This window comes from Sparus aurata, chromosome 10, assembly GCF_900880675.1.
Source record: "Sparus aurata chromosome 10, fSpaAur1.1, whole genome shotgun sequence".
In the NCBI taxonomy this organism is placed as follows: Eukaryota; Metazoa; Chordata; class Actinopteri; order Spariformes; family Sparidae; genus Sparus; species Sparus aurata.
This window is the reverse complement of record NC_044196.1, coordinates 32,622,629-32,644,409: the sequence shown is the minus strand read 5'-3', so window position 1 is coordinate 32,644,409 and position 21,781 is coordinate 32,622,629. Positions and strand designations below refer to the sequence as shown.

Genomic DNA, 21,781 nt, shown 5'->3' with positions numbered 1-21,781 from the left:
AGGGAGGATGTGTTTTTCAGATGTGTCAGCAGTTTCCCATAATACCAGCTGAGTAAATGGCCTTGCTGTTTCAAGATCTGTCTATTGTTGAACGGAGCTGAGTGTGTGTTTTACGTCAGACTCTGTCCTTTGTGGTATTCTTGGGAGGCAGTTAAACAGTCCTTTGCAACCCCTCCTTCATGAAACAGATGTGCTATGTTGTTAAAAATGGACCACTCTTCAAAACGGCTGAGAGGACGTCTGATTTATTCTTTTCAGCAGGACTTTAGTGGGCTTGTTTCAATGTGTAACTACAATACGGGTGGAAAACCGCCACTTGCAGACACACTGTTCCGTCTAACAGCTGATATATTGTTTATACTGCATTTTGTTCCCATGCAAGATAGAAGAAATATAGAGACTGTGCATTGGGGGTGTGTATGTACTCTACTGTAAGCATCTGTGTGCACTCACATTTTATCAGCTGTGTCCCAAAGTGTTTTGACTTACTGCAGAATTATGTAACTGTCTAAACTGTCTGTGGCGAGGAGGGAAAGCGGAGAGATTTATGATGAAAACACTGTTAAAGACCCGTGGAGGTCCCTGAACCACACTTTTGGATCCACTACTTCAAAGTTTAATGCAGTCTATGGCGTGCCAAACAAACCACACTAATACATACACTATAAATTCGGTTAATGCCAGCAGACGGAAATGCTACGCTGTGAGCTTGGAATTACTCGAGTGTGGGTGTACTCCACTAAAGGACGATGATTTGACCATCTGGTATGAAATATGCAAAGATATGCCATCTTTAACCCTTTATCGAGCAAGGAACTATAAATGGTCACTTCCACGGACATCCAAATTGGCGTTGCTATGCAGGATAAACGACTGAACTGGAGTGGACTTTGATACATGTTATATCTGTTATTTATGTTGTATATTGTATTACATATATAAATATCATTATATTTATTATTGATGTTGTATTGGTATATAGATATGTGTGTGTTATTAATGTTCCTTAAATTTTTTTTAAAATAAAGGTTCCTTTAATCTATATGTGTTTTTCTTATATTTGTTTTATATATACACCTTTTAGAAAGTATTTTCATTTCAATAAATGCCTGCTAAAGGGTTAATTGATCAATCTTTTAAAGGTGCGATGTGTGAGAATTTTTATTTAAAACACTAAAAAAATAACTGAAATTATTAGCGGAATTTGCGGAATCAAGTCGATATACTGCTACTGAAGTTAGCATGCTAACTATTAGCCCCGTCCTAATTCAAAGATGCTGTGCTAGCGGTGGAAACACCAAGCTCCCAGTCCAGACCGCTAGCTTAACAGCTAACTGAGCTAACTAGCTGAGGCCGGGTACGTTTGGCAGTAGTTAGTGGTCACTCTGGTGCAGTGGCGTGCACAGACTTTTTGAAGAGCAGGGGCGAAAAGAAAAAAAGGGCACATACAGCACGTTCTCGTCACTGAAGAGGGCACTTTAGCGCGTGTTTTGGCTCCCAAGAGGGCACTTTAGCACGCGGTTTTGGCTTCCAATAGGGCACTTTAGTGCGCGTTTTGGCTTCCAATAGGGCACTTTAGCACGCATTTTTCAACAATTGGCACACTGCTGCTATGGTGATACACTGCTTTGAGCATGAATTTGACAGGTGGCCAAAACTTACATAGGCTACTGCACCTTTAAAATCCTGTTTTCATACACGAGAAAATACATTTTTCAATCATGTAAAAGTCGTCTAATTGACCGATCCTTGCAGCCATGCATAGAACCAAAGACATTTTCCTAATCTCCACACATTGGCAGCACTCAGGCACCATCACCACCACCACCCCACCTCTGCGCGCTCCCGCCACGAGCAGCGTGCACGCGCAGCCTCCCAGCGCTCCTCTCTCACTGCGAAACTTGGGAGTTGGATGAGCAGCAACTAGTCCGAGTGAGCGGCGCCCGAAACGAGCCTCCTCTCACCAAGAAAAGTCGATATACGGATAAAGAAAGACAAGAAAAGAGAAAAACTATGGATGCAAAGAGAGTGGAGACCATCTCTGCCCGGGTGGACGCCGCTGTCTCGTCACCTGGTAGGACTGTGGCCGCACGCTTTGGCGAGTTCATCGGATAATTTGTCTTGTCTTTTCGGCCACGCGTGGAGAAAAAAAAACATCATGCAAAACTCCCATTACAATAATGACAATTTAATATTGTGCTATTCATAGGTGAAATATTTAAAGGCTAGCACAAAATACAATTTGCATTGTGTGTCATTAAAGGACCACACCTTGATTCGGCTTGTAATTGATGCAATAAGAAACACTTTTTTGATAGAATAACAAACTTTTTAAACGTTAGCATGTTTCACACTTTAGAGATAATTCGTGACAGGTGACTGGCATTACCGCTCATTCACCTCGACATTATCATATTTGTAGTAGGTGCTATGTGTAGGCTAACGCTAGTCTACTTTATAGTTTATATTCGTTCAAAGGCAACATTAAATTGATATATTTTCTAATGGAGTTTGGCGTGTTTTCTCTCATGCATAATTTTAGCTTGCATGCTTCTTCAGCTTATATTTCTAAGGTTTTCTTGTCTTGAGTACTCGTGTGTGGACTTTTGCCTTCTCTTGAAAGTAATATATGTTTGGTTGGTGGTCTTGTCAGAAATTCAACTGGGCAGCAGCCATTTTTACTCAATTTTGCAGTTTCTGCTGAAAGGCTATAAAAATTGAGTTTGTGTTGGTGGGGTTCAGAAATCCCTGTTGCAATGAAGAGAGTTATTATTTTTAATCTTCGTCTTGGAACACTTTTGAACCCCCTTGTGAGAATTGAATGTCAGTATGTGGACACAGGGGCATCAGTAAAAGCCATAATGGATTCAGTAGCACAGATCCTCTCCTGGGCTGCCCCCTCCACACTACCTGGCCAGCATCCAGAATAATGATCACTCAGTTATAGTCCATAGGTTTCCCCTCAGGCTCCTCACTGCCTCTCTCGGAGCCAGGACAGCAGTTAACTGCTCATCATTCCTGGCTCGGGTTAATGTTTGTTTGCACACCTAATTGACTTCTTCTAATTATCCTTTGTTAAGAGTGTGAGTCATTCCTTCAAGGTTTGAGCTGTCTAGAGGTATTCCTCTCGAATTTAATACTCGTCTGCAAATGTTTTATTCAGTTTAGTCTCCGACATTATGCTTTCCCATCAGTAGCCCTTACCCACTGCCTGAAAAATGGGAAACAATGTTGTATGCACCTGCTAAAATACCTGCTATTAAGCAGTAAGACTTATGCCAACTAATGAGGATATGCAGACTTTGGTAAATGGCTCTAAAAGGGGCAGAATCAAGATCATGGATATGGACGCAGAGAGCAAAATGTAACCTAGTTGTGGTGAAGACATCTGACCGACTCTTTAATTTCTTACTTGTAGCATACTGCAGTCTGAGAATGTGTTATGTAATTGAAGGATATTGATTTCTCTCCTTCTCTGCCCAAAAGAAGCTTAATTTTCAAAGCAGGGTTGACTTGTAGCTTGAATTTAGAATTTAAATTTGGGCGTTTAACCAGTTTGCTTTTGGCAGCAATAACTCTGCTGTCTTCTTCTCCACTCTTGACCAAGTTTCTTGTCAGTCAGACGGCTTCAGATCAGTTACAGTCCGTCAACGCACAGCATTTGTATCTACTGTATCTTATATTCTTGAAGAGAGAAACCAAATGATGTCTTTTTTCTCAATATGCATTTTTCTAGACTCTCCATCCTTTCCTCCCTCTCTGAAGCCCCCACCAGTTTGTCCCCCGTGGGATACCGCATCATGGTCTCCCCAGGTGACAAATCTGAAAACGTAACGATCGCCCACAAAAATGCTACAGCCACCCAGCCATGAGTTGATCCTCCCAAGAGCTGGCTTCTCTGGTGCAGTGATTCTTTGCATCAGTGCCTTGGAGCTCTCTCAGATCACCACTGCAACTTCAGTCGGTGCCTGCCAGAGGCTCCCCTAGACATTTCTCTCTTTTAGTACCGTATCCCTGAGTTTCACAAAGGCGATGTGTAAGACGCAGCCCCGTAAGGTTTCCTGTTCCGATTGAGCTACTTTCAGCACCACGGCCAGCTCCGTCTTTCGCACTGAAGCGGTTGACTACAAGCTGCGTCCATTGTGAGTCTCTGGTGATGGATGTCCTCTTTTTCTTTGTGTCAGGATGAATTATCATAGCTGATTATGACTCAGATTGTATATCCAGGGCCCTCGAACAGCGCTGAGCAACATTATACAATAAAACATAAACAGTGAGAATGTTACCATGAGGTATTGCCTCATAGCTGTTGAATCAATGCTTCATTTACTCTGATTTGCATTTAATTACTCCGGCTTATGCTTAGCCTGCTACGTGCATAATATTTTCCAAAAGAACTAGTTAATCAACTCCAAACTCTGCAGATAGATATTATAATGTTAGTACACAAGTGGAGAGTGTAAGTAGAACTACCACCATCAGTTGATGCCTATAATTTTGATAGGTGATTAATCTTTTCGGTCATTTTTCAAGCGAAAATACTAAACATTTTCTGGTTCTAGCCTCCTAAATGTAAAGATTTGCTGCTTTTTTTTGTCATTAATGGTAGTAAATAAAGATTCCTAGGGGTTTTGACCTGTTGGCTGGCCAAAGAAGGAATTTGAAGATGTCACAGTGGATTCTGGGAGATTGGAGCATTTTCAGTATCTTTAACATTTTATAGACCTATTGATTAACGTGAAAGAAAATCATTTGATGGAACCCTAAGTGCAAACGTGAGGTGGTGAGTTAAAGGTCAGTCACAATTCAGATCTGCACATTAATTCTACACTACACTCAGAACAAACAGACCTTCATGAAATAATCAATATTTAGGACATCAGTACTGAGTCAGGATTTGAGTGTATGGGCCAGTATGTGCTTTGGCTTCAACGCAACCAAGTGCAGCATCCAATTCGCAGCATTTATCAGTGTTATCACTCGTTCATTGAGATGTCAGCAGAAAGTATACAGCAGGGCTGCCCAAACTTTTTCCCTTGGAGAGCCAAAACTGAAACTTAATCATGAGCCTGGGCCAAAAGCAAACACTTATTGTATTGAATTATTTTGTTAAGATGCAAACATTTTCTCTAAGAATCCTACGTATTTGAAGAGCATTTTTACCTCAGATAAAATAAAACAGTGATTTATTATTTTTATTTATTATTTTTAAAAGTAAATTGACTTTTCTTTTCCTCTCGAGGCATCTTTGCAGGCCAAAGCAAACCATATTATTGGTCACCTCCTGTCACAAACTCCACTTTGGGCAGACCTGCTATACAGAGTTTGCACAAAAACAGCCACTTTCTTTATTGAATGATGGTGTGGTGACATGAAGCAAGAAAAAATATAGTTAACTGTAACTTATAGAATATAGAAGATGGTTATTTGCATGTGGGTTGTTTCGGTTAAGAATGTCCTTGGGGCTGTTGTACTAATAGCCGCGTATCTGTTTTGTACGGGACAATGACTGAACCATACTTCTCTTAAATGTCAGCTGTGAAATGTTATGGCTTCAGGAGCTGACCACATTGCAGTGTGTGTGTGTGTGTGTGTGTGTGTGTGTTTCTTTGCGTGTGTTTTCTGAACATCTGTCAGCCACGTGTCCTGCGATCAGAGCGACTCTACGATGTGAAAACTGCTCCAGATCTGTCAAACAGCAGAACGGTGTGTTCTAGGTTTTTTCAGAGGGAGGTTTTGACAGCATGCAGCCACAGGATCACCGTTCCCAACGTTTCTTTGTCTTTGTCACAGCAAAAGATGTGCTGTTTGATTTGGTATTAGAATAAATTAAAGAGTGGTGGATGTAAAGCGACGATAATTCTAATTAACTCGTTTAAAGGCAACTTAAGGACACTCAGAATTTAGCCGAATGTCGTTGTAAAGGACTGATATATTTAGCATTCAGCAGCCACTTAATAGACTAATTTTGGCAGCATGATCAGGTTTTTTTTTTTAATTATGGATGTTGTGTGATTAATTGTGTCTTTGTCCAGTCTTGTTTGCTGCTCTTTGCAAGATCTTTCTTGGACAGTGATATCAGTACGAATCAGATTTCTGGGACCTGCCTACTTTTATATTCACTTCACTCTATAGATAGATTAAAAGTTGGAAAGTTTGACTTATTAACAGTTGAATCTGGCACATCGGATTGTCTTAGTGACGTCTGTGAAGTCAAGTGTGTTCCAGAGCATCAAGATGGGTCTTTGGGATTGGTCGATTTTTATTTTTTGGTGACCACCTGTGTGCTTCCTGTCTACCTGTCGATGAAAAGCCGAACACAGTCAAATCATAGATCAATTGTACCGTGAACTTCCCTGCTTGTCTCCCTCCAGCAGCTTTTGTTTGCTTTGGATCCAGGCTTTGTTTTTCCCATTTGGAGAGGCTGGGTGGGGGAGCATCTGCTTGCACGGACCATCTGCCTTGGGACTCAGGCCAGAGAAGAATGAGGGAAGGAGACAGGGAGGGAAGAAAGTAGGGTGAGGTGAGGATGCAGGGCGCAGAGAGGGAGAGGCGGAGGAAACAGTGATGGATGAAGTGAGGGTGACCCATTGGGATGTAGAAGGAGGGTCAAAACACTGTCGCTGCGGCTATAACTATAGGGACAGCGGAACATAAGGTGCCTGTTTGTGATTGCCGAAGTCGTCTTTCATGTTCATATTTCCACCCGCGGGCTTGTTTATGCCACAGCTTCACTCCATTTGACTTCCTTGGATAGAGTGCCAAACAGCCAGTGCCAACTGGGTGGCGACGCTTGGCCTCAGCTTGCAAACGTGTCTTTCTTTGTTTGTGCCAAGGTCATATTGAGGATAAACTGCATTCCCTAGTGCCCAGAAAATAACAGACGACAAGCGGAACTTTGGTCATGACCAGATATTCAAAAAGTCATGCTTCTGTGAAGTGAAGAACGGCGTTTTTATGGCTTTTTTATCACACATCATTACATGTTTCATGGCTGAAGTTCCTTGTAACTTTGTGCTAACTATGCCTCATTAAGATTTAATTTGTTGTTTTATGTGTCGTTATTGATATTTAATGATGTGCTTTGTTGTCATTCTGACACCAAAGAAGTTTCAGTGAATAAAAGGTTTGGGTGGCAGGATTTGTTTCCTGCTTTATATGCTAATATGTTTTAATATAGATTTTTGAAAAGACAAAATACGAACAGACTGGAAGGAGAATTGAGGAACTATAAAAATAAAGTCCATCTATTTTAAGGTTAAGCACACTTTTTTTAATTAAATTTTGTAAGAGCAGATAACTGTTTCATCAGAGCATTTATTAAAAGTGAAAAGGTATATATATCCTTTATAAAAAGACAGTATGAGGATAACAATTCACATATCGCTTTACACCAAAAGAGCTGGCAAAGACAGACGACTGAAATGACACAACTACGAGCAAAAAACCCTCAGTCAGCTAACAGGAAACTGTGTCCATAACAGTCAAGACAGCAGAACATCATTTACATTTAGCAGATGCTTTTGTCCAAAAAGTTGCTTTAAGAAATGAGTGGTGTATCTTTTCATACATTTGGAAGAACAGACACAGTATTTTCTCATATTTATTGGCGATTCCTCTTCAGCCTTTAAGATTTTATCACACCTTTTAGCATCAACAGTTGATGTGCTCTGTATTTGTTATTTTACACACTGATGAAGGTCCAAGTTCTGCTATTTAACATTATTTGTGTATGTTGTTGATGACCTCATTGTGGCATTATGGCCTGCCACTGTGTCTCACAGAAAGTTGCTGGTTTGATCTTACCCTACCTTTTCTTACCTGTGACCCTTTAATGCAAAGTCCATGTGATCATCCTGCATGTCTGTTAGAGGTACAAGTTGTTCATGTCATCTTATTTTCTCAGAACGTTTTTGTTAAAGGTCTTAAGAGGTAATGCTTTGCGGTATTTTTCAGGAAAAGATCGTCTGTAGTAGAATCTTGGTTTATTTAGAGTATTGTTAACTTTGTGTATTTATCTTTGGTTCCCTATGATGAGCTGGCAACCTGTCAAAATGTAACCTGCCACCTTTGCTTCAAGTGCATGCTGGGTAAGGCTCTAGCTCCTTATAAATCCATATCTGAGCTTTCTCCAATGTGTAATTTTAACATTAAGACAATTTAAATAGTTTTAGACTCTACTATTATTCCACTATGCTCTGCTCTGCTGCAAACCTGTCATGCAGATCCTGTTTAAAGTTTAGCTCCCTTTTTTCCCCACAACATCTTTTTCAGTTATGGTATCTTTGAGATAAGATCTCCTGTCACTTAAAGTCTTACTTGTTATAATTTGTTTTTATCACTCTGTCAGCCTGGATTATTATCAGTCTACAAACAAGCACTATGAATTACTACGTGCTTTTAATCCAGATTTTGTCACTCGCCCACACTTGCCCTCCGTTGTGCCCCATAAAAAAGAATAATGGAGCTGACATTAAAGAATCGGCCATATGTCTTGTAGGATGGGTTTATCTGAGGAGTCAGAAATGGTGTCATAGCTGAACATCATACAGGCCATATGTGGAGGCAGGCCTGGCAATAGTGGCCAACTGGAGGGTCCGTCTGTCTTTCTTCTCGTCCCAATGGGGGGGCTTAAAAGCCTATTTCGGACTTTAGTCTCTCCAAAAGTCCACGTCCCACAGGGTGCAGCCAGCACTGATTATAGACTACACAACAGTGCTGCCATTCCAGTGGGAGATTATGACATGTAAAGCATACGGACATGAGCCATATGCACGATAGTAGACCTGAAAATAGATTGGAAATATAACAGCAGTTTGCATAGAACAATAACTGTAAATGGGCTTATCTACAGTGGCTTAAGTAATTATCAGTAGATGCTTGTCAATGTTATGTCAACTAACATTCAACCTTGAATATCATGGAAAGAATGTGACTGCTGTAAGGTAGTTGTTGTTTCCATGCAATGTGTAAGGGTGACACCTAGTGGTTGTACAGAGAAAGTGTGTCTCAGGAGCAAAGAATAGATTTTCACACACCTTTCATCCAGTTGTTAAGCTGCGAGCCTGTGTAAGGTGGACAGATGGCACAGCACTGTTTTATTGTGTGTAAGAATAACTGATGAGTAAATGCTCTTTTCAGTAACTATTAATTTTGTCCATAATTTGAGTGTTTGAGTGTCTGTGGTAGGCAGTTTCCACTACAGATCAGAGCCCAAGTTGACACGTTAAGGTTACTTTTTCAGTCAGAAACCCAAATGTATGCAGTTGTTTTATTATTGAAGACAAAGAACAACAGAGAGAACATGTTAGAAAATGTGAACAGTGAATTTTTAGTATTTTTATTTATTTAAAATGATAACTGATTAGAATTGCTGCTACAATAATCAACTCATTGTTTCAATATTCAGTATACCTGTATGTAGTTTTAATACAGACTAGCAAATTATGTTTGTTTTACAGAGTCTGAAGCATGTAAAGTATATCATTGTTGGAAGTGATTTTTTATATATTTTGAATTTAAATGAAACTACAAAATGCATTTATGATATTCATGATTCCCATGATGTGGTTGGCAGTCAGAAGTTAACTGATTAGTTTGAAACTGCCTCTGTTTAGATACTTTGAACAAGTACAGATGGCAGCTAACTTTGCTGATCTTTAGTCTGCAGGTTCTTCCACACAAACTCACCTAGGCCCTCCCAGTTAACCATGTCAAATATATATCTAACAAATTCATTGGACCTTGCAAAATCCCATAGACAAATCCAGCGATTGATTTGTGTGTTCCACCTTCTAGCTTCCCAGTCTTTACTGTGGTAGCAACTGTGAGAGTGACAGCAGCGTGGATGGTTGGATAAGAGGAGCCCCAGTTTGGTATTTTTCACTGGATTTGGATTGAAATTTGCCCTGAACATCTCAGAAACCCAAAGGATGATATGCAAAATCTAACAGCTATTTTTATAATCTAAAGATGGTTATTATTATTATTATATATATATATATATATATTTTTAAAATGGCTATTTTTTATACTTTTCACTTGTTGCAATATTTCACTTTTGACCTTGGAGTTTTGCCATCTTTGTTGGGCTAGTTTGCACTCAGGAAATGTTCTAAATGACATCTTTCATGGCTTGAAATGGGAACCGTGAGTTGACATGCAGTGACCCCTACATTAGTTATGCGACGGCCAAAAACAAGGCTTTTATTTATGAGCTGAAAATGAGAGTATCTCCAGACAATGAAAGTGACCTTACAACATAAACCTTGTGATAGGCTGTATTCTTTTGTATGCTTCGCTGCCACAGTGACACGCATCCTCACACAGAAGGTGCCCCGAATCCCTCTAGGTGCTTGTATAGTCAGCGGCGCAGTGTCTCTGTACACGCTGACCGATAAAGAGCCACTGTTATCTTCAGATAGCAGGCGCTGCGGCTGAATAATTTATGGAGGCATTCCAACACATTGACTCGGAAAATAGCACGCACCCACAGAGGGCAGGGAAGTGGTAAAAGGTTCTGCGTGTGTGTTGTTTTTTCTTGTTTGAAAGTGTGCATATCGAAAATGTCTATACATACAACTTAAACCTTGCGGTATGTGTTGATTCACACATTTTCATGAAACGCCAATATGCCACAGTCCATTAAACATTTGTTAGGGCGAGCAGAGTGCAAGAGAAACTAGGCAAATGTGAACTGATGGACTGTCCACATTATTCATTTTCATTATGCTGAGTCGCCTTTTCCCAGGAGAGCTTTGTCAATTACCCATTTAAAAAAATGCTGAGCCTGTATTCACGCGATAATTAATACCGGTGCATAATTGCGGCATGATAATGAACAATGCTGTGATTGACACATAATTGTATCAGCAAGATTGTTAGGTGGGTATCGCAGCCCATCTCTCGCTATCTTGCGTGATCTTTTAATTAGCCGTTGCGACCTAATACTTGTATTTTGAGTGAACCTGTTGCCTTCTGGGGCTGCAGGACTACAAACATTCTAGAAAGGAAGCTTCTATCAGCGGGTGGTTATATAAAGAAGTTATGGACACCTTTTCTTCTGTAAATCTGATCTTGGCTCTCTCATTGCCAGTATAGTCCCCCTCCTATCAGATTACTCGACCATGGTTCAAGAGGTGATTGTATCGATTTCAGGTCATCTTCATTGAACAAGTGAACAGCCACTGTTTCCGTACAGACGCCATTATGGAGCGCTCGTGTTTCAAAACGAGGAAGAAAACAGATCCTGGATACGCTGGTACGTGGTGTGACTTCATGGAGATGAGCCTCCATCTCCCATCATTAAATACTGCATTGCAGTTTATTTAATCCACAGGGTTACTGCCCCTCATGCATTCTGCTAATTTTAGCAGCCACTTTGGAGGACAAGGTCGCGGTGTGTGTGTGTGTGTGGGAAATTGGAAAGGGAGAGCATGTGTGTATACGTGTGTGTGTGCGTGTGTGTGTGTGTTGGAGGGAGGCTGAGAGATGGCCAGCCTTGATGCACATAGCTCAATGCATCGTCTGTCTGGCACTGCTGTGACTACCAGCTGACCTGCTAACACTGAACCACAGGGTTTCTGACCACTGTGACATTGGAGCAGGAGAGGAAAGATGGCATCGAAAGCATTTCAAGCTAATGCAACAGAGAATAATGAGCGCTCTGATTTATGGCTCTTACTTATGAATGCATCTTTTACAGGGTTCTGCTGTAGCTGTGTGTGTGTGTGTGTGTGTGTGTGTTCGCAGGGGATGGGCTGGTTTGAGGCAATCATTTAAAAAAGTTAGGAAATCCATAAAGTATTTTTCCCAGAAATATTTATTTATTTATGCATTTATGCCGCTTTGATAAGACAGACTTGACAACAAACCTGAGCATACAAATAACTAACTACCGGAGTGCACTTGTAGAGTGCAGATCTCTCAGGTGTGTCTGGTGTCAAACTGAAGCAGTTGTCAATCACCTGTGGTCTCTGCTGGCAGGTGAAGAGGACTGAGGGTGAGCAGCCTGTTGTGATATCTCTGGATTGTAGCCTGTTTAAGGATTCAATCACACGAGTCTTTACTAATGGTTGTGGTTGCAATGGTGCAGTCAAAGTTCACCGATGACGAACTCTAAAGCCGGGATGCAAGTTTGCTTCGGTATAGATGCAAATGTTTTACTTGCCCCTTCGCTTGCAATGAATGGAAGTAGATGGGTGTTGAATATTATATTTGTTGTATAGTATAGTGGTCTTTATTCATGCAGACATACATGTACACAGACGTTATCAGGCTGATGGGTTCAATAGTTTGCGATCTTAGCTGTGGACAGATACACACAGACATGCACATAAGCGACCAAAATTGAAAATATCTCATGGTTAAGACACTCAAATGATCTTTCTTTTATCTAGACGTTAAAAACTCTGATATAGAAAGTTTTAAGCTTTTGCTTTTTATCTTTTCAGATCATACACACGTAAAGATTCTCATGCAGGCTACAGTAGATTTTATTAAAACCTCTAAACTAAAGTGAATACATGTGGGCCTGAATTAATGTTTTCATTTCCAAAAGATTTAACTTACATCAGACTCCAGTCAGCTGCTACATCCCGCAGCACTCACATTACACTTGAGTAGTAAAGGCAATTATTGAGCTCTACTTACTAATGTGGTGGAGAACATTTAAAAAATAAGAGCTGAATTCATGTTATGTTGCTGATGCTGCTGGGCAGCAGCCTCCTTTGCTACGGGTAATGGCTCCTGTAATGGGCTATTGCATTATCCTTGTATAAGGTTTTATGGAAATGCAGGGCTTGGTTCAAATGAGCCTGTTGCCTTAAATGTGCATCCTCCATCACTTTATACTGAGACAGCAGGGTTGTTAATATTCCTTAAGCTCTCCTAAAATCACCCAGAACACTGAGGCAAAAAAGATTAGCGTCCCAGTTGGCTTTAAAGAGATGGAGGACATAAATGTGGGGGAAAGTTCAGGTACAGTGCTGTTTGAGTGCTTCTGAATCTGAATACATTGAGCTTCTGTTGATAGGACACAACCCAAACACCTTTTTTATTACAAATTTGCTTTTTAACCCCCTGGCACATGAGTTATGAGACTTCCATTCTTTCAGGAACATGATGATATTTAAGGATCATTCATGTTTAGAACATCTCTTATCTTATTTTCAGAAGCTTGTCCATCGTTTCTATTGGTTATGAAGGCACTGTTATCACAGCTAAAGTTAAGAAAAATTAAACTAATTTAAAGAAATATTTTGGGATTGTGATTTATGTAATGTGTTTGCTGCTTCAAAAGGGCAGTACAGTTAATGGGAAAACACAACTAGGGATATGAATCCAGGTGTATTTGTTAAAGGTCAGACCTAGCTGGGAGACAGACGCACTCCTCTCAGAAATGACCGATAGCAAAATGGAAATGCTATGATAATGCTCTCATTTATTCACTAAAAGGTGAAGTTTTTGTATACAGGGCATTGTTTACGTGTGTGATGACATAATAGATGCAAGGGGAAGTTGTTTTCTGCAGCAAAGTGATGATAATCTTAACCTTTTATTACCCAAGAATAGATCTAATTTATATATACATATCAGCAAATAACTTACAAAAGTCTATATTCAGTGTTCAACACTCTGCCTGTTCTTCTGCATTTGTTAACTCTGTTGTGCTGTTGGTGCTGCTGTTCATTTAAACCTGCCAACAGTTGTACCATCACTTCAGGAGAGTTTTGGGAAGGAATACAATTGCTGCTGCCACCTCACATGCCACTTCAAGCTAGCTTTTCTGGTCTGTGCTGACATCCTGGGACGCCACATCTCTAGCAAACTTTTCCATAGCTCACTGAAACACTTCAATTATTTGCTTCCTAAACAAAATATACTGCTATACAGAGTAAACTGCTTGTGCTAACAAGCCCATTGTACGTAGAACATTTCTTTAGTTGGTGTATGTTTGCTTGGTGGTATCAGTTACCTGAGAGAATCCCTGTGTGCAAATGGTAGCTGCCAATTTATATGTGATGCTGCTGCCATTTACCTGTGTAAAAAGGTTTTATTGGTATTATGATGCATATAAATGTAAGACTTCAATTTTCCTCCGTGCTGATAAAGGCCACTGGACTGAAACATCAGCATATTGGTTGACATGGCCAGAATAAATTGTTGAAAATGAGATAAGCCATCTTTGTTCTTTTATGTCTTTGGGTATTCAGCAGTTGGAATGTATGACTTTGGTTTAACACCACAAAATAAAACACTGGGGAGGTGAATGTTTTCAGAAATCGGCTACAGTATAACTCGCTGAATGTTATATTCTGAGGTGGTTTTATTCATGAGTCCCCTGATGAAGTTTTTGGGTGGTTTCCTCTTGGCTCAGTGCAAATGTGGGTCTGTAGTAGGGGGTAATATGTGGGGCAGTCCCAAATACCATTTTCAGTGCTTTGAAGATACAGTGAGAATTTCCCATGGATATTTGAAGCTTCAACAGCTGGGAAGGGTCATTATTTGCTTATATACTTTGCTGCTTATGTAATTATGAGTCCAATAAGATCTGAGGCAAGGAGCAGAGACATCAGCCATTTTTTATTCCATCAGTATTTCAAAATTCTCAAAAAGTCAACCTGATCAAGGAGTCAATTTGATAGCTGTCATGTTGTGATGGTTGACCTCTGGCTGGTCACAGCCCAGTTACAAGGAGCCCTTTTCAGTCTTTTGGGATGCAGCCCTTGCAAAGTCAGCATGTTGTGTTAGAAGGTATTCCCAAGGAATTGCATTCATCCATCCAATCATCCATTCATAATGTGCATCTTATCTTAGGCTCGGTCGGGTGGCAGCAGGATAAGTAAGGAAGTCCAGACTTTTCACTCTGAAATATTTTCCAGCTCCTCCTGGGGGATTCCAAAGCATTTCCAAGTCAGATGATATATATAATCTCTCCAGCATCTTTTGGGTCTACCCCACGATCACTTACCAGTTGGATGTGCCCGGAAAACTTCCAAGAAATGGTGCCCGGGAGGCATCTTGATCAGATGCGTGAACCACATAATTTGGCTCCTTTCGATTTGAAGAAGCAGTGGCGCTTCTCTGAGCTCCCGTCGTGCTGCCTGTCTGACCTTGTTACTCTGCCACTGTGGGTCAAGTAGTCATAGTATTCTTTAATTTGGTTTTATGGCAAACTCATCAAGGCACACTGTAGTTTGTTGTCTTCAAACATAGTCATGTTGTTGATCTGTCTTTCACTGCTACATGTACTGGAAGATAATGTTCTGTTTTGGATGAACAAATAGCTGTTGTTATCCGTCCCACATGTACTCTTTCCAATGCAGTTTTTGAAGGAGAAATGTAGTGTTCTCCATGCTCATCTTGGTGTATGTTTTCAAGGAGTGACTAGGTCAGAGCCATGATGCCAAATAGCATACTATACTATATATGTATATATAAGTCTGACTGAATTGATTTCAGAATACATTACAGCAAACTGGATCTGACATAATCAATAGGTGACTGTTTTAGAGGAACAATTAAGATTAAAGTGTGCAAGGGATCCACAAGCTCCATCAGCCATCTCATGCACAAACCACATAGCACCTGAAAGTCTACGCTCAGGAGCTAATGTATGTGGATCCTATTTCAAGAATTTGTCATGGACTGACTTTAGCAGGACAGATAATCATAGCTGAGTGATTGGATGGGAAGTCTAATCCACCCAACCTCATGCAACCTTCAGATTTGTTGAAAATGATCACAATGTGTAACAATATGGTTTTATTTAATTTGTACCTTGGTAATTATGCTACAACAGGTCCAAGCCAGAAGTAATTAGTCATGTCTTTTAAATTAGCTCTATGCATTGAAATGAAGATATAAAGTAAGCAACCTCATGCTATCATGGGAAGTTCTTCCTGCTCAGGAGCCTATTTATAGGTGTTATATATAATATTTTCCCATTAAAGTGTCTAAAAATAACTAGACCATGTTATATAATTTGTTGAGGTGGGTACTTGCATTATCCCAAATGTTTCCAGCCATGTTCAAACCCAAGCCCCCAGGAAGAGCACCAGGTTTTGAAACCAACTTTCATAATGGCCAGACCATTCAGTTACAACATCACATGATGCACCGGGTCCCAAAAAGACCTTTTCCCAGGAGCCTACATTGTGACTCGTTTGACCACATAATTTGACCCATTTGTCCAATAACATTTGTAAAGCCTAGAAGAGCCACAATCATTTCATCTCTTTTCAAGTTCACCAGACTTTAAACAGGAAGTCTCTAGTGTGCTCACAATATGGCCCGACAATCAGAAAGATCTGGGTTTTTTTGTTTTTTTTTTGGCTTCATGCACCACTGAGCAGCTTTCGCAGGAATGAACAAGTCGTCATCACCAATGCTGTATCCAGATTTTCATCGTGGGATCTGTGGTTCAAAGCCAGAGGAATCTGGTATTTTATTCAAGGTAATGTTTGTTTTTACAGCTGTCAGTGGTGTCATATCCTGTTTTTTAGTTGCTATAACTTTCAGACATTATGGAGTTATATGAGCATTCATTTAGAGTTTGTGATGAGTGTTAAGAACAACAATCACTCTCCTTCTCTCTCTGTATTGGTCTCTGGAGAATGTGATCTGGCTCTTTAGCTGCTAAATGCTCTTTTGTGTGCTGATAAAATAGCAGTCATTTAATCCATTCTTAACGACAAAATATTGATCATCGCAGCTTTAAGATAACTGTTATTAGCTAAGGATTCCACTGTACTCAGTCTTGGAGTTAACTAGTACTTGACTAAAGTGGTCTTGAATATCAATGAGCAGCAACGACTTCTCCAACATAAATTATTCAATATATTGGGGACGAAGCTTTCAATCTGTCTCCCTCAGGATGAAGACATAAGCCGGGTTGTGCTCACCTAACAAGTGTCACCACAGAATCCATATCGTACCGCAACACTGCAACCAATCTGTTCTCTCGTTTCGATCAGGCGGGTGCTGTGGCCTGCTGGGAAAGGATGGCTCTATTCCCAGCTTTCTGTCCAGGGCCCCCCTTTGTCTTCTCAGGTACAGAATATGCCTTGCAATTAGATTTAGCTTTGCTGTCTCCCCTTAAGCATAACCATCTATCACGGCACGATAGTTAATGTTATGTGCATTTAAATGTAAGCTTAAGACCATTTGGCCGATGACCAGGGACAAATCATTTGCATAAGATGTATGGAAATTCCTGACTCTTTATACTGTAGTATAAATAAACGAATTGCTTTAGGCAGTGCTGACAAAAATTCCACTGCAGACATAGTCTGGAAGACGTAAACGCTTGTGGTAATAGATTTAGGGTAGTGAAGTCTACGTGGTAATGACTGTGCTGTGGTATGTGTCATTTTAATCTAAACAACTCAGGATAGAGTTTTAAAACCTGCCCACATATGCCCTCCAGTTAGGCGGATATACGTTGTTATAACAGAGAAGATTGATGTGGTAGATCAGACATTAATGGCTGTCTTGTTAATTAAAATGACCTAAACAATTTAGTGCACATGGAGATCAGAGGGTACGGCAGGTACAGGACAATGCTTCTGGAGACTTTATATTATATATTTCAGATTTCAGAGTGTGAACAATATATTGTTTCAGCATTGACATCACAATGTGCACATCTGCAATAGTCACGTTATTGGTAAAGTCAAGTAAGCCAAACTAACTTAAACACAGCCTGCTAAAACTTTTTGCTGCTTGATACAAAAGGAGAACTCGCAGGGTTTCATCTACAGGAGAAGTCCATTTGACATTACATTATTTAGTCAGATTCAAAAAGGTAAAAAAAGAGCTTGATCAGTACCAAGTGTGCTCTGGTGAAGGGGTGCAGTTCTGGGTTTCACCAGAGCACATGACAAACTGATCGCTGCAGGTGAAGAGTCTGCGTATCACCTGCCTGTAAACATGCACGTAATACAGCCAAGTCGCCTTGTTGCTACAATAATTACACTTATGTAGTCAAACTTCTTTTACTTTTAAGTTAGTCGTAATGTCAGTTTCTCTCCAATGTCATACAGCTTTTAACAGGTCTTTTGGTCCTTTTCTAACTGCTGATGTTCTGAAACTTGCTCAGACTGTGAATATTATAACAGTGAAAACAAAATCATTCCTGTGGTGGACATTGGTGGTTTTGTTTAAAATGTGTAAACAAATACTGGATGGATTTTCATGTAATTTGATAAAGATGTTTCCCTCAGGATGAATTGTATAAACCATTAAGTAATTTTTGGGGTTTTGTCAGAATCCTGCAAAACTAACGACATTCCCATCAGCCAGCTGTACACTGTGCTTCATGCTGTTTAGCAAATGATAGCATGGTCATCAGCGTGTGATCAAATGATAAGTAAACAACACAAAGAATCGAATGAGACAGACACTGTCAGATTTGGGTACTTTGTTTTTCAAGACACATTTCAGCCAACTCCCAAGAAAGCGCTGATGTTTGATACCCAGCCCATCTCTTACAGACCAGTTGTTGACAAATTGAAACAAAAGATTTTTCTGATTGTGACACTTGTTTGTGTTTGATGGGATGAGCATGTTAAGTATGTGTGTGTGTCTTTTGAAGTCTTTCTTGTTTTTTAAGAGGCTCAAGGAGGATGATCAGAGCGACCAGCATGTTTGACTCTCTCCTCTTCCTCAGATACTTGGATAAAACCACACACACACATAGTCCTCTAACTTGAACCACAAACCATAGTGTCCTCCAGAAGTTCCCTCCCTCACTCATCAACTCTTGCTTCACAGAGCAGTCCGCGCTCTCCCATTCCTCCTCCTCCTCCTCCTCCTCCTCCTCCCACCCCCCTTCACACTCTGTTGATCAGCTCAGGAAAGGAAAAGTGCTTGCGTGAAACCTGAGGATCACTTGCAGACCGAGGAAGCAGAGAGAGCGTGCACATCGCACTGTAGCCCGCAAGGTAAGATGACGCTCAGAGGGACAATTGATAACAGCCACAACATACATTTCTGTGCAGCGGAGGATATAATTTTGCGATGTTGAGAGCCGACCAAAAGCCCTCAAGCGAGAGTGGCAGCAGGATGAGTGATCTGTTGATGTTTGAAACTTCTGCTCTTGATATGGGACCTTATAGTGGAGGATTGTAAAGATAGTACTGAGTGAGGTAGGGTATCGCTACGTCATGATTTATTTAGTAGTATCTTAAAGTCTTATATGTTTGTCTCCAGGATGATTATCTGGAGACAATCATGATGTTGGCTGGTTCAAGTTGAAACTTAAGTGTGAAGCAGATTGTAGGCAAAAAGGATCATTTCATGCCAGTTTTACTTACTTTAACCATCATAAGTCCTCGAATAGCCAGAAGAATAACAAACCTTCTTGAAACAACAGCTAAGACACATAAGAGAAGCATGTTCCAGCTCCAAAAGGGCACGCTGAAATGTCTTGCATTTCATTATGGCCATATATAACTTGGGGCAAAAAAAAAATCCCAGATTAGCATTTGTTCTCAGGTGTATTGCTTGAACTGGTGACAGTTTGTTTTGCATGCTGCACTGGCTGTAGCTATTTGTGCTTTAATGTTTACTGGAGGGTGGTAAGGGGTCATGATTTGAATTATGAGGCTAATAATACTCGCCTCTGTGTTGCAGTTTACATTTACTGCAAGAGAAGTACCCAGATGATTACGCCTGTGTGTGTACAGGACTCACTTTGTAATTATGCCACACTGTATTTCAAAATAGAGAAGTTCCAACCATGTGTTCACCGACCAAGAGGAACCAGTGGAGGGAGGACCTGCAGCATTTCCGTAAAGACCACGGCTTCTCCAAGAAAGTGCTGCTCAACTGCTGCCTGGTGCGGCGCATCATCACCTGGGCCTCCCCAAACCCTAAAGGTAGAAAACCCCACAGATTTATGGCGACAGATAGAAGCTAAACCTGGATCCAAGGTGGTGTGATCCAGGATTGTGAATGTGATTTAACTTTCTCTAACTCATACTGGAGGATAAGTGTCTAGGCTAGTTACAGTTGGTCTAGATTTGTGTTAGTTACTTCGACTAGTGATAAAATCTGGTTTCTTTTTAAACATTAAAAGCAGGATATCTTCATTTTAAAGAGAAGGATGAATGAACGTCATAGTGACAATGGAAGAGATCTTAGGTTTGTTTTCTGTAGCAAAAAGGGAGCAGACATGATTTCATTTTCAAGGCAAAATACAGATTCTTTTTTTTTTATTATTAAAGACTGGTCGCTGCCTGGTGACTTTACCAATTTTTATGTCCAAGATGGATTACAGAGTGCAAAAGATATTTATCATATAAACACATTTATCATAAAATGTATTAAAAAACAAGGTGGAACTGGCATTTACTGCACTGAAAGTCAATTAGAAAACCCATAAGTCGGCCAAAACATGGTAAAGACAACGATGTTATCTAAACTGAAGAACTAAGAAAGTTCTAAATACATGTCTGGGAAATATCTGCAGCACAGTGTGCACTTAAAGAAGTCTGAAGACATGTATATGAGATTAGATTTAACAGTAACACAATATGCCCATTAAGTGTACCGTTGACCTCAGATTTGACTGGGTGAAATGGATCGGAAGCAGTGGAGTGCAAAGCGTACTCGGTCCGAAGCTCCGTCAGGCTGTCATCACGGTTTAAAACACATAAATGTGGTATTGATCAGTCACCCTTTCACCTTTTATAGGAACAAGATAATTTATGATTTTTCAAGGGTGGGAAATGATCAGAAAAGCACTGCACCATGAGTCCGTCAACAGCTCCCCTAAATTAAATCACTTTGAACCTCGATCAATATTGATTACTCCTCTCAGGTTATATATTCACATCGGGCATATAGGCTTATAAAACAGGATTTACTGCTACGTTCCCTTGCCACAGGAACAGGCAACGTATAAGGCAGTAAAACGCAAAGAGGAAACACAAGTGTCACATTTAGACACACCAGAGCTTAAATGAATCCCCCAATAAGTTAATAAGAATTGTGTATTTTTGAGAACTCAAATAAAAGTTTGAATATAAAAAACATATGTTGTTTAAAATAATTTGTTGTTCCATATTTATGCATTTTTCCTTAAGGCAAATATCTTCTGTAGTGATTTGTGCACTAAAAGCACTCGTAGTGACAGAAAACCTTTTCCAGATTTTTAAATATATAAGGCGTTTGTTTGTCCGCAATATAAGTTTCTTCCCTCATCTGTTTTCATCGCTGTTTATTAGTTACACTTCCTTAGTTGTCGTCATTGTGTTGCAGCTGAGTGACAGTGTCAAGCATCACCATAAAACCTGGAGCTTTGTGTGAACGGCAGGTGCTGTTTCACATTGATATGGCTTGTCAGATGAATGGATTGTTTTGGGGAATGATTTAGGGTGCTATTAAACAGTCATGAATGTCACTGCGGGGACTAAATTACATCTGCAGTGAAATTTTTCTGCAGGGGAAAACAACAACAGAAAGACTCCAAAACAGCTGTTCTCGTCATGAATAAGAGAAGAGAGATTATTCACGTTCACCTTTTGTAGAGAAAGAGAAAGCTTGTCTCATTCTGTGTTAAGTTTTGGGCAGGTGCAGCTCCTGGATCACACTTTTCTTGCCTCTGTATGTGCGCACCTGCACTCGTGTCATTTGAATATACAACTCTAATAACATGCGAGCCGGTGGCCACAGCTGGAGCCACACCGAGCCCAGGTGTCTCTGTTGGATTAGACAGAGCATTTGTTCAGACTTTCATTCCTTTCACGGCTACGTTTTCATTGGAAACAATTGCTTA

The 21,781-nt window shown here is 40.3% G+C and overlaps 1 protein-coding gene across 3 annotated transcripts in view; it reads left to right on the top strand.

The window, feature by feature from the left end:
• The first annotated feature begins 1,879 nt into the window (after positions 1 to 1,879).
• Positions 1,880 to 21,781, top strand: part of kcnip4a (potassium voltage-gated channel interacting protein 4a) — a 132,716-nt gene continuing 112,814 nt past the window's right edge. The window contains exons 1-2 of one of the 3 annotated variants that reach the window (XM_030430383.1): positions 18,816 to 18,944; positions 19,729 to 19,880. In XM_030430383.1, the coding sequence (XP_030286243.1) occupies positions 19,742 to 19,880 (139 nt within the window). In that variant the 5' untranslated portion in view covers positions 18,816 to 18,944; positions 19,729 to 19,741. Of the gene's footprint in view, positions 2,075 to 18,815; positions 18,945 to 19,728; positions 19,881 to 21,781 lie in introns of those variants that run through there. The other 2 variants (XM_030430382.1, XM_030430387.1) reach the window with 2 other exon arrangements.